The sequence below is a fragment of the Telmatherina bonti genome (genome assembly GCF_933228915.1).
Source record: "Telmatherina bonti genome assembly, chromosome: 13".
Taxonomy (NCBI): Eukaryota; Metazoa; Chordata; class Actinopteri; order Atheriniformes; family Telmatherinidae; genus Telmatherina; species Telmatherina bonti.
Genome location: NC_136611.1, coordinates 7,218,149 through 7,231,940, shown reverse-complemented (window position 1 = coordinate 7,231,940; position 13,792 = coordinate 7,218,149). Strand labels below are relative to the sequence as shown.

The 13,792-nt window shown below is 40.0% G+C and overlaps 1 protein-coding gene across 1 annotated transcript in view; it reads left to right on the top strand.

Moving 5' to 3' along the window:
- The first annotated feature begins 1,738 nt into the window (after positions 1-1,738).
- The window catches only part of smarca2 (SWI/SNF related BAF chromatin remodeling complex subunit ATPase 2), a 71,033-nt gene continuing 58,979 nt past the window's right edge, over positions 1,739-13,792 (top strand). The window contains exons 1-9 of the mRNA XM_079251131.1: positions 1,739-1,851; positions 3,593-3,855; positions 4,399-4,528; positions 5,148-5,576; positions 6,110-6,211; positions 9,476-9,728; positions 12,278-12,404; positions 12,668-12,841; positions 12,999-13,172. Of these exons, the coding sequence (XP_079107257.1) occupies positions 3,622-3,855; positions 4,399-4,528; positions 5,148-5,576; positions 6,110-6,211; positions 9,476-9,728; positions 12,278-12,404; positions 12,668-12,841; positions 12,999-13,172 (1,623 nt within the window). The 5' untranslated portion in view covers positions 1,739-1,851; positions 3,593-3,621. The remainder of the gene's footprint in view (positions 1,852-3,592; positions 3,856-4,398; positions 4,529-5,147; positions 5,577-6,109; positions 6,212-9,475; positions 9,729-12,277; positions 12,405-12,667; positions 12,842-12,998; positions 13,173-13,792) is intronic.

Genomic DNA, 13,792 nt, shown 5'->3' with positions numbered 1-13,792 from the left:
TTTATTATTAATAATAATAAATTTATGAGCTTTTATTGTAATTAAAATTGTGTTTTTACACACTATTTTTACACAGACACATCTACCACACACACACACACACACACACACACAATTTTATATATATATATATATATATATATATATATATATATATATATATATATATATATATATATATATATATATATACACACACATGTGTATATATATATATATATACACATGTATATATATATATATATATATATATATATATATATATATATATATACATGTCTGTGTAAAAATAGTGTGTAAAAATACAATTTTAATTACAATAAAAGCTCATAAATTTATAATTATTAATAATAAAAATACAATTAGTTGATTTTATGATTTGATTTGATGTATATGTATGAGGTTAGACAGATTAGATCAAGGATAAACTGCTTTATCTTTTTGTAAAGAAAACATAAAACAGTTTTTGATGTCAAAGTAATGCAAATAGAGCTTTGTAATACTTGTGTATGATTTGCATGATGTGCCTTTGAGACTCCACAATGCTATCATTAGACTTTCCAAGTTTGTACATGTAAATATGTCCAATGGCACACAATTATTCTGGACTCAGTATGTTTGTTTAAAACTCAGGTGCATGTAATTCACAGGTGCCTCAGAATACCAGGAGCTTTTTTTTTTTTTTTTATCGTTTGGGGCAACTGCTGGTCACTGCTTCCATCTTGTGTTCATTTTGCAGACTACAAAAGGAGTCCAGATGTGGCGAACCTGTTTGATTTTCTGGAATGTGCTCTAAATACTTCCCAAACCACCACAAAGTAGTGTTTTAGTGTTTTATTTGCTTCTATACAGTGAATATGTGTGATAATTGGTTTGATAAGCAAACATTTAACGCCATGTTAAACATGTCTTTGAAATAAATTTGATTCATATTTGATGTCATTATTTTAAATAGCTCACATTTAAATGACATCTCTACAGAGTTCAGATTAGATTTCTTTAGACAAGAAATGAAACGTTAGAAAGTCAAAATTACTGTTTTAAAAAAAAGGTTATCTAATCATAATTAGTCCAATTTAAGATTCCACATTTTGTATTCAGTATATTAAGAGAGTTTTACTTCAGCTTGATCTTCCACATGTAGTTTCAGCTGCTCAGTAAAGATACGGCCCAACAATTTTGGACTTGTATAACAGGACAAAAAAACGGAACTCTTATACAATTCTTTGAGTTTGTTAGCTAAACTTTTTACACACAAATAGTGCTTTTTTAAATGTAAAAACACTGTTACATTAAAAAATGAATTTTTATAATTAAAAAAAGCTGTGAAATGCATTGAATCAAAACATGCTTTGTACATTTATAATCGCTTATGCACATGGAATTTTTACTAGACCTTGTTGTTCTTTTTTCATTTTATTTTATGTATTTTATTTATTTTTTCTACACAGGTTTTTGGCCTTATAATGTTTATTGATTCAATTTATGCATTATTTCCAAACCTAAGCCTCTTTTTTATGGATGGCTATTAAGCTCAGTTTTTTTTTTTTTTTATTGTATCAAAATGTCTTTGAAGGGGTTATGTTCTAAGCCAGTCTTTTTTCTTGTTTCAATAAAAATAAATAAATAAATAAAATAAAATAAAGATACGCCCCAACTAAATAAAAATGATTGACGGACATTTCACCAATCAACGTCGAGGAAGGCGGGCTTTCCGGTGACGTCGCCAAATCAGTAATGGCGATACAAGAACTAAAAATGACAGCAAAACAACACCGAGGAGGAGTCATATTTTGAAGAAAAATTACAGTAATTCCTTCTAATTGTGCACAGTTTCAGATCACCCAAAAGGTAAAATAGCTCACGATGTTTGCTATTCTATATATAAGTACTTTTAATTAGTCTGCATGCCGCTAACTCTACAAACTTTCTGACACGGACACAGTTCGCTGGTTCGAGTCCGAAGCAAGAAGCAGCGCTCGCTAGCTAGCAGGCTACGTTAGCAAACGTCAGCTAGTTAGCTGTTAGCTACGTTGCCCATTGGTATGAACATGACAAGAGCTTGACTTTACTCTATTTTTCCTGCACAATCCGCGATGGCCACCAGTTTTAGGGGAAGCCATGATCCAATCAGTCATTTTAACGAGGTGGAAGTGAACGAGCTAACGTTAATCTGGCTGTATCTAATGGTCAGAAACAACAAACATGCGCAGCGTTGCCTTGCAGCTAATGATGGCTAAAGCTATCAGTTTATATAACGGTACATTTCCCGTTCCCGTTAAGTACCGTCTGCAGCCAATTGCTCATTTATAAAGTATGACAAACACGTTTCTGTTATTACTGCACATTTCTGTGTTATACAGCAAAGATATAAGTTTATAAATCCCGTTACACGTGTTGTGTTTCTAAATCTATACAGATCCAAAATCATGTTAAATGTCTGGGACGGTCGTTTTTAGCCTTTTCTAAAAACATTAGGAGAGAAAATCTTTTAAATTAAACATGTCGTGTACTGTAAATAATAGGAGGGAGTCTGAACAAGACACAATCAGCCTTGAAGTATGCAATGCTACACTTATATTGCTTAGCAGCTATTTTTAGTAGGATGTTGCTTAAAAAACAAAGTGTGCTGATTTTAATAATTTATTTATCTAATAAATTAGGGCTGGGACGATATGCTTTTGTCCCGATTCAATTCGATTCCGATCTTTTGGCAACGATTCGATCTAAATTGCGATTCTCACAATTCTTCGATATTGCTAATTTTTTTTAGATTAAAAATAAAATAAATGTATAAAACTTTTACTTTGCTAGTCATTTTTCTTCATTTCAATTAAGAAAAAAAAAACAACACAGTAGCCAGACCATCATTCTGCTGCTATAATGCCCAATGAGACAAGTAAAGATATCAATTAAAAACAATAAAAAAGACAAAATTTTTTATCATGGATTATTATTATTTATTTGGGAAAAAATAGATTTTTCAACAAAAAAAAAAAAAGATTTTAAAATTGTGAAGCAAAAAAGTCCAGATTTTCGATTTTTCAGTTTGATTTCCCCACCCCAACTAATGAATTAAAACATCACCACAATTACTCAGAGAAATGATTATAGAAGTCTGTTTATGTTTGACAAACTTGAACTATGAATTGACTTGACATTAAATAGCTTTAAAAATTTGATGTCATTCAGTTGTTTTTAGTCAATTATGTTCAGTGTGTTTTTATGTCCTGTAAAAATGTAGTTGCAATCATTCAAAGCTGCAGATAAATACTGAAGTCAATAGTGGTATATTTATCACTGTAATGCATGTCATAAACACTATAAAAGTAAAGAAACTTCAAGCATCTGAATTTGTTACCGGCTTAAATGCTTGAGTAAGATACTTAAGTACATTCCTGTGTTGCTCACCTGTAATTTTATGTGTTTTGTTTTACATGAAAAGCCACATTTTACACTAAATTGAACCCTCAGAGGGAAGAAAGGTTTATATGAAAACTAAAATTTGGATTAGAAAACCACAATTTTTTCAAGCTAGTGGCCTTTTGTTTTTCAGATTGATAGAAATAACACAGTTTTTTTTCTCCCATAGTTGACTGGTGTCTCCCAGTTGGTTAGTAGATGTCCACCCCTTCAGACCCATCAGGTGGTATGTCCCATCCAGGCCCTTCTCCAGGGGCAGGCCTGTCCCCGGGGCCCATATTGGGGCCCAGTCCTGGACCAGACCCTTCACCAAGCTCTGTTCACAGCATGATGGGTCCCAGCCCAGGACCTGGAACTCCCAATGCCCCTCATGGCATGCAGGGCCAGGGACAGAGCGACTACTCTCAGGACAGCATGTATCCTATGCACAAGGTATGTTGTGCCAATGTGTGCTGGTGTCAGTGCTGCACACGGAGTGTTGTAGCTTTACTGAAGCAATGGAAAGTTTTTCTGTTTATAAAAAAAAAACAAAAAAAAACAAAAAAAAAAAACCAAGCAGTGTGTATTTCCTGGTCCAGGGCGGAGAGCGAGGATCTGAACCAGATCATGTTGTAGGCTGTAGTTCTGTTTTGCGGTCTTGTCCCAGAACTACAGCCTACAACATGATCTGGGGTGGGGTTAGATTTTACTACTTGATGCACCAGTGTGACTTTGAAACTCAGGCCTTAATTTGTAATTGCCTCTAAAAAGGCTAAGTTGGTAAAGCAGGGCTATTTATTGAAAATGATATTTATGTGAATTATTCATTTTAAATTATATTTAAGATGATATTTATATCAATATTTATTGAAGTGAACTATTTACAAAGCAAAACAGTGAAAAAAAGCCATCAGTTTATTCTAGAAGTAGCAGGGATGTTTTTGTTTAGCATTTGTGAAAATAAAAAAGTTGTTTACATGTTTATTTGTGTTTCAGCCCATGGAGGGGATGAATGACAAGACAATGGCAGAGGCGATGCATTTTGGCCACATGAAAGGTGTGGGGATGAGATCCCTCCACAGCGGGATGGGACCACCTCAAAGTCCCATGGACCAACACAGCCAGGGTATGCCAACACTTTGTTTTTAAAGTTAGCAAAAATAGCAAATTTCAGCTTGCTGTTTGGTAACTTGCCTCCTTTGTAACTTTACACGTTGATCAGTGCTGCAAGTCAGCTGGTTTCTGTTGTTGCTTGCTTTTGACACTTGCTATGTTTACGTGGGAGTTTTAATTCCTCTTTAATTCCAAATAAAAGCTAATTCAGCTTTAAACTGATGAAAAATGACCTTGTAAAAATCTGATTTGTAAGTGGTTTATCTATCCATCCATCCATCCTAGGGGTGGGAAAATCGAATTGAAAAATTGCCACTTTTTGTCTCCTGAAAGCATAAAAGTGACAGAATGACCTGCAGATGACAGAAGGCTTGGTCACTGTTGATCTATATGTTATTTCCACTGTTGTTTATGTTGCTGCATCTATCAATACCTTTAATATTCATTTATAATCTAACTGAGGCTGTCCTGAATAAATTATTCAGAAAAAACAACAAAATACTCAATGTTGGACCAGAAAAGGCAAAAATAGCTTGAACTCAATGCTTTTCACATGTTGTGTTTCTGTCTGGTGAATAACCATGATGTGAGTTAGTAATATCATCAAAATCCCCTTTTTTTTGTGGGTTTAGGGTACATGTCTCCACACCCATCTCCTATGGGAGTCCATGAGCACGCTAACAGTCCCATGTCAGGAGGTGGTGGAGGACCTACTCCCCCCCACATGCCTCCCACCCAGTCAGGCCCCATGATGTCTATGGATCCCCAGGGAGGAATGCCCAACATGTCCAGCATGAGCCAGCCGGGACGGGGGCCTTCTGCATTCAGTCCGGTCCAGCTGCAGCAGCTCAGAGCTCAGATTCTGGCCTACAAGATTCTGGGCCGTGGTCAGCCGCTGCCTGAAAACCTCCAGCTGGCTGTTCAGGGCAAAAGAAGCCTACCCACAATGCAACAGCAGCAGCCGCCACCACCGCAACAACAGCAGCAGCAGCAGCAGCAGCAGCAGCAACAGCAGCAACAGCCACAGCAGGGGCCTAATGCCAGTCCTTACAGACCCCCAGGTACGCAGAAGCAGTCCTAACGTGGTTATATGGGTTCTCCTTGTTTTGTAATTACATGTATCGTGGGTGTTGTTGTGATTTTACCAGCGCTTAGCTACTGGATTACAGGAAAACATTACTCTCGTGTTTCATCACCTTTGAGCTGAAGTAAACACACCACAGCTGAGTCCAAATCATGCAGAACAAGACCAGTTCTGTGTGGAACACTGCACAGTATTTGTTTTATTTCCACTTTCCTTCTTTTATTTTGCAAAACCAGATTTTATTTGCTGGTATTTTAATGGCTTACACATGCACTCCATTAAAAAGTCTGCTTGCAGAGAACTGCTTGAAAAACCAATCAGCATTTCATGCAGCCCAGTTTAACATATTTAAATAACTGGAATAAGTCAGAATAAAGTAAAGAAAAAGCAAAAGAGAAAAAAATTGTTAATTAAACTGTCACATCACATTCTGACTTTACTAATTTATAAGACAAAGCAGGAAAATCGTTCAACAAACGTCATGAAATAATCTGGTTAATTTGTTGAAAGGTATGCCAGTGGCACCTATGGGTGGTCCCCAGTCAAGCCCCTGCCCAGCACCAGCCATACAAGGACACAATCAAAGTGCAGGACTGAAACCTTGGACTGATGGTAAGCGGCTGAAGTGTGTGAGCAACTTTGGGTAATGTGAGCACATTTTTTTGTGTTTGACAACTTTCTGCTTCCAAGTTTTTAAATAACTTTGCATGTGTGGATCAGCCTGCATGTGCACGTGGAGTTAAGGCCTCACAACACGTAGAGCTCCGCAAATACATGATGGTGCCAGAAGGGCTGTACAATTAATTGTATTTTGATTGTGATCGCGATTTTGTTGGCCACAATTAAACAAACCTGTTCGTCAACGATATTTATATTCAGAACGCTAGCTTTGCTGCAGTGTCTCTGGTCACTCAGGTTCTCAACCAGTAGTCTGCCAACCACCAGGGGGCGAGCGTGTGGTTAAGGCTTCATTAAGCTGCCTAAATACCAAGCGTGCACACCTTTTACCAGCAGCCAGTAAAATATTGTTGGATTAGTTGGACATTTCAGGTCCACATTTTTCCTGTTGCAGGTAAAACGGATTGTTTTGATTAAACAGCTGATCGAGGTGCAAAAAAAAAGAATATTTTTACAACACCTGCCGTTAAAATACACGAACCCCGCCACGTGCACAACCTGCCCTGCCACAGACGAAGTTGCTCGTTAAATATGAAATAAGCAGCTTCACTGCACATAAAGCAGACATGGCTCCCCGCATTGATCCCTCGCGGCTTCAGACGAAGTGTCTCGTGGAGGATGTAATTAGCTTTAGACTGATAAGAGCAAGTCGAGAATGGAAAATACAGCTGCATCAAAACACTGGATAAGAAATATAGAGTTGCCTGGTCGGTTGTTTACAAATGATGCAATAAAACTACATGTTTTTCCGGACACAATTAATGATCGTGATTAATAATCGTGATTACATTATTGATATAAATAATCGTGATTATTATTTGGTCGTAATCGTGCGGCCCTAGGTCCCAGTGGAAAAATCATTCACCTTGGTTTTTGTGGGGTGTTATTTTTCTCTATAGTCTAATCTATAATCTATAATCTGTCTAATCTGCGGGTCTGGAAAAATTCTTTCCTCCTTGATTGTAACAAACAAACCTCAAGTTACTTTTCCTCTTTCTGTCCATCTGAATGCGGACAAATTGACATATGTGAGCAGTAGAAATGTAAATATATGTGATGGACTGGTTCTTATGGGGGAAAACATGCAGTCATTCACATAGATAAGCAAATGTTCTTCGTCGAGAGTCACAGCTCCACAGTTTGGACTATGATACGAGTCTCCAATGGTGACAACAACCTCATTGTTGTCAATCTACTCAATAGTGAGCCAGATAAAAGCACAGATACTGATCAGGCTGTACAATGTCTCCAGATTTTAGAATATATGCATGTTATTTCAGACAGCAGAAAAGATAAAACTATTGTTATTCTGAGTAGGGCTGCACGATTATGACAAAAATAATAATCACGATTATTTTGAGCAATATTTTAATCACGATTATTAATCATGATCATTCATTGTGTCTGGAAAAACATGTATTTTTAATGCAGCACTTGTAAACAATCTACCTGGCAACTCTGCATTATATTTTTTTACACACATATATATATATATATATATATATATATATATATATATATATATATATACACACTACTCACAAAAAGTTAGGGATATTTGGCTTTCAGGTGAAATTTATGGAAAATGCAATATGTTCATGCTACAGTGATATAATATAAAAGTAAGACATTTAAGTAGAAGGATGCACTACTGATTTCCTCATCTCAAAAAATTCATTCAACACAAAAGGTAACAACAATGGTAGTTACACCACAACAAAAAATTTGAACGTCTCAATATCTCGTCATGTGCACTTGAGCATCAATTACAGCTTGACAACGACGTCTCATGCTGTTCACAAGGCAACTTATTGCCTGCTGAGGCATGGCATCCCACTCTTCTTGAAGGGCAGCCCTCAGGTCATTGAGGTTCTGGGGTGCAGGGTTTCGAGCCTCTACACGACGGCTCAGCTGATCCCACAGGTTTTCAATGGGATTCAGGTCTGGAGAGAGTGCAGGCCATTCCATGTGAGGTACACCAGTCTCCAACAGCCGTTCCCTGATGATGCGGCCTCGATGAGCAGGAACATTGTCGTCCATGAAGATGAAATTAGGCCTGTGCTGTTCATGTAGGGGCACAATCACTGGATTAATGATGTTATTCAGGTAGTATGGGCTTGTCACTGTACCATTCACAAAGTGTAGGGCAGTTCTGTACCAAGTGGACACCCCTGCCCACACTGTAACACCGCCACCACCAAAAGCTGGCCTGGTGACAACAGTGGCTGATGCATAGCGCTCTCCCTGACGTCTCCAACATCGTTGCCGGCCATCATTTCTGCTCAGTGTGAATCGACTTTCATCAGAGAACAGCACTGAGGCCCACTGGTTCCTCGTCCAGCGTAAATGCTCCCTGGCCCATGCAAGACGATGATGCCTGTGCCTGGTGGTGTGGTCAGGTACCCGTGCAGGTCGTCTAGCACGCAGACCACGCTGATGGAAACGGTTTGGAATGGTCTGACGTGACACTTGGGTGCCTCTCACCTCTCTTAAACGTGCCTGGAGTTGAGTGGCATTCATCATCCGGTTTCTCAGGGCAGTGTTCACAATGTAGCGGTCATCAGCACGGGATGTGGCCAAAGGACGTCCACTTCTAGGCCTTTCTGTGACTCTTCCAGTCTCTCCATATCTCTGTTGCAACCTGCTGATGACACTCTGTGACACTCCAAGCTCAGTGGCCACTTCTGTCTGAGAACGTCCTGTTTGAAGCATCGCAATGGCAAGGGACTGTTGTTCCATTGTTAGGTGTCGTCTTGGTCTCATGATGTCAAAATGTGAACAGCATGATGAGGACAACTGTTTAAACACCAGCTCTGATTGAACCAGGACATTTATTGGTCAATTCAAGGATCACACACCTGCCGTGATTTTTGCCGTTAAGCTCCTTGTTAGAGAACAGCAACTTGTGCAAAATTTATTGAAACATTTAACAGTTGGACATGTGCATTTAAAAGCTTAGAGAAGATCACATTAAGTTCACCTGTACAGGTTTGAATGCATTTTAGGCTTGTTGTGAAATTTCACCCAAAAGCTGAATATCCCTTTTTGTGAATAGTGTATATCTCCTTCCAGCCCTAAACTAGTGTAAAACAAGCAAAACGTTATCTAAAACCTAGGGACATACCGGGCCGTGAGTTTAGGGTACCCTAGCTGAAAGATAACACTGAAAACTGGGTCAAATCGTTTTTGCTTGGACAGGTTCCGGTGGTGAAAATCAAGCCAACGCAGCGAAGCACCTCACCCTTGTCCCCAGCGGTCGCCCGTCCCCTGCACCACCTCAGACGTCTGCTGTGCCTTCTGGGCCCTTGCCAGGCAGTTCAGCAACCATCCAGCCTCCAGGGCAGCAGGTGTCCCCCATGCTCCAGATGCAGCAGAAGCAAAACCGCATCACACCGATCCAGAAGCCTCAGGGTTTGGATCCAGTGGGAATCTTGCAGGAGAGAGAGTACAGGTATTTATCTCACTGTTAGCACTGGTCTCACCATACTGGCTGCACATGTTCTTTCCTTTCCAAGAAAACCTCTGCATGACACTTTGTATGAGGCCCCTGCTTTAATGTGGAGTCACCAGCCCCTGCTTTACTTTCTCCAAACAATAACACTTCATATTTAATGTCTCCTTGACATTTAAATTCATCATCAATGTTCTGATGAACTTCAGCAGACTGATGGATAAAAATGGCTGCTGCTGCGCGACCGAGCTGTATTCCATCCAGTAGCTCGTAGCCTGAAGTCTGTAGAGTCAGAAACTGCTCTGAAATCCACCCACAGTGTGCTTCCTAGTTCTGTAAAACACTAAAAAATAGTTTATTTACTGGTGGAAATCAACAACAGAACATGCAGATTCTTGTTTCTTTTTATTGTTTTAACAAGGAATCAGGAAATAAACTTTCACACATCTTCCATGTCAAACCCTTTTAGCAACCTCCTCTCATTGTCGCCCCGAGAGCTTGTAAAGTACAGCAGAAATAACAAAGTGACACAAAGCAAATCAATGTAGTTACTGTAGTAGTAATAATAAGTAAATAACCAACAACAAACAAAAAAAAAAACAGAAGACATAATGATCAGCTGATGTATTGCATAACTCGTATGTAGCATTAGCTTAATTCCTAAGTCTCATTCCTGGTTGGGCTTTTTTCGTTTTTTCAAAGAAGAAGAAATTTTAGTTTAAAAACTACCATAAAACAGTACGGACACGAGTATAAACAAACAATATAAACCTCATTCCTGTCAGCCTGATTCAGTCTAAAAACACCCAGAAACACCACGGCTGCACTGACATTAAGCAGAATCTTTTTATATTTCACAGCAAGTTTTTATTTCCTGTGAGAGTTTTAAAATCTGTCATCCCTTTAATTTTGTTGGGCATTGTGCTCCAGATGTGCAGCCTATTTCCTCACCAAGTGGAAAATGTGTTTGCCATCAAATTCAACCATCTAGTACAACAAACATACACCATAGTTAGCACAGACGTTTCCATCCAGTGTTTCTGTCCATGAAACTTTGGTTAGAATAAACCTGCATCCACGCTTACATGGACAAGTTTTTAATCTATCCGATTGACATGTTTACATGATGCATTCTGATTGGCTTTGATTGGATTTAAAGTGCTCCATGTTGGAGGAGACTCGCACCTTAACATCAGTCCGTTGTGATCTGTGTTAAAGCTCTAACTGTGGCCTCAGGTCAGTAAAAGCTCATTTGGTGAAGCTTTTCTAAACCTTTTCAGTGCTTTACATTACAGTTGGTGAAGTTGTCTGAAATCGCTTTTGTTTGGATGATACATTACATGTTTTGAAGATGACTTTTTCACAGGACTCCCTGACACTAATTCTGTCTTTGACTGGCAGAAATCATTGGATCATTTTCTTAACTTAATGAAAAAAACAAAATACAAACAGCTTTCGGTTTTGTCCTGTTTTCTGCTTCCACAAGCTGCCATATTCTCTGAAAACCGATCTGGCCAATGAAGCGGAGGAAGGCCACGCACACCTTTCTATTATTCTGGCCTTCTGGGTCGTTTACGTTAGAAAGAATTCAAGGCTGCCGTTGTGACGTTCTTTTGTTCGTGTTTTCCTATCCGTCTCAATACCAGACCAGAGAGAGATGACCTTCTTACCTTGGCTTTCAAATTACAGCATTAGAACCCGCAGCAGCGCTGGAATACTGCAGAAAAACAGCCACATTGGACATTCTGCACTGTATTTAAATAAACATCTGAGCCGTCAAGGCTGTTTAATAGGAACAGTTGGGGTGGTTTTATTTAGTTATTATTTAGTTTTCTTTCAGTATAAAACCCTCCCCCTCCTTAATGGTTAATCTGGGATTGAGGAAGAAAGATGAGGAAACTGGAAAATACACTAAAAAGTCACATTCTGTCATTGTTTTGAGAAGATTTTACAGCGTTAGAACACCTATTTTCTATCCAGAACGGTGTTTATTTTTTAACCAAGATTATTAACGGAGAGTCAGACCGCTGTGTGGAACTGGTGTGTCCAGAGTTGGTCCTCGAGAGCCGCAGTCCTGCAGGTTTTCAGTGCATCCCTGCTGCAACACACTGGCCTCCAATTAAATAGATCCAACAGGCGGTGCAGAAAAGGGACACATTGAAAGTCTTCCAGAAGCTCATAACGGACACCTCTGCACTGTTAAACAACACTGGGATGCAGCTTTAAAGGCTTAGCCTGCTTACCTCTGTTAGCTGGGTAGCTCCTGTTATCTCCGGGTTAGCTCTTAGCTACAGGCAGCTCGTAGTTCGCTCGATGTCAATCATCCGCCATGACGCTCACAGCCCTCCTCTCAGCTCCACCTCTTTGCCCATATTTGTATTTTCCCGGGGAGACGACGCACATGCCCCTGCCAAGATGGCGATGGTAGGAACCGCCCACCGAGCTTCAATTCAGCTCTTCAGAATTCTACGGGTGACGTCAGGCTCCGCCCATCTTTTTAAAGGCAGTCTATGGCTACAGCTGAGTAATTTTTCCGTAATCTCCTTCAGATTGCAGGCTCGGATTGCACATCGAATCCAGGAGCTGGAAAGTCTGCCGGGCTCTTTGCCTCCTGACCTCCGGACTAAAGCCACCGTGGAGCTCAAAGCTCTGCGTCTGCTGAACTTCCAGCGGCAGGTAGACAACAGCTGGAGCGTGTCATGTGACCGCATTGATGTAAAAATGCACACAGCTAAGATTTCCTGTTGTTATCCATCATACTGGGTCAAAACAGTCACCTCTGAATCGCTTCCCTGCTTCATCCAACTTTTATGCTACGTTAGCATTAGCTCTGTTTTTAAACATGTAACTTTTTAAGCCATTAAAAATCCAGCTGAACGTTAAAAGCTACAATTCAGAAAACAAACTAGCTTGAATGTTAATGTGAGATGTGTGTCCAGCTGAGGCAGGACGTGGTGGCGTGCATGAGACGAGACACGACCCTGGAGACGGCCCTCAACTCGAAGGCGTACAGACGCAGCAAGCGGCAGACGCTGAGAGAGGCGCGGATGACGGAGAAGCTGGAGAAGCAGCAGAAACTGGAGCAGGAAAAGAAGCGCAGGCAGAAACATCAGGTGATTCACCTCCAGGAGGAGCCGCGGTTTACTCTGCCACTGAATACGCCTCACACAGCTTGCCTCAGATTTATCTGTAAAACATCAGAGATAGAAGGATTCTCCATGCACCACAGTGTCACAGTACGAAAACTAACTCTGTCACCTGTCTTTACAGGAATATCTCAACAGTATCCTTCAGCATGCCAAGGACTTTAAAGAATACCATCGCTCGGTTTCCGGAAAAATCCAGAAACTCACCAGAGCCATCGCCACCTGGCACACCAACACAGAGCGGGAGCAGAAGAAGGAGACGGAGAGGATCGAGAAGGAGAGGATGAGGAGGCTGATGGTGAGGAAGCATCTGCTGAAGATCTACCGGCTTTTTCTGTCACACGATTTTCAGTTCATTTCACAAGCTGCGTTTCCGTTACATTTATTCACTGAATATAAGCGATATTTGTAAGCTTTGACAAACAACAACTGGGATTTGCAGATGTTTCCATTGAACAGTGTTCAGCTCATGAGCTGAAACTCTGGTAAAATCTCGCAGCTTATGCAGGGAAGCCGCGTAGCGTTATCTTGGGGTTTTCTACTTACAGCGGAGAATTTGCTTCGGCTTTTTGAACTTTTCTCCCTCATTTTCTTTTCTAAAACTCTGAACTTCGCTGTTTGTTCCACACCGCGCCAACTTTACTGGAAATGAACTGGTCACGACCTCCAACATCACATCTGGAGACACATGTTTGCCATTACACTTCTGTAATATATTTCTATTCTATTCTATTCTATTCTATTCTATTCTATTCTATTCTATTCTATTCTATTCTACAGTCATTTAGCAGTCGCTTTGATGCAAAGCGACTTACATATGAGAGAGAACAACACAAGCAGGAAATCAGACAGTAGAGGACGTCGTAGGAAGGTGCTGGTGGACTGTCCAGTTGGACGCAGGTCCTTCCATGAGGCGCT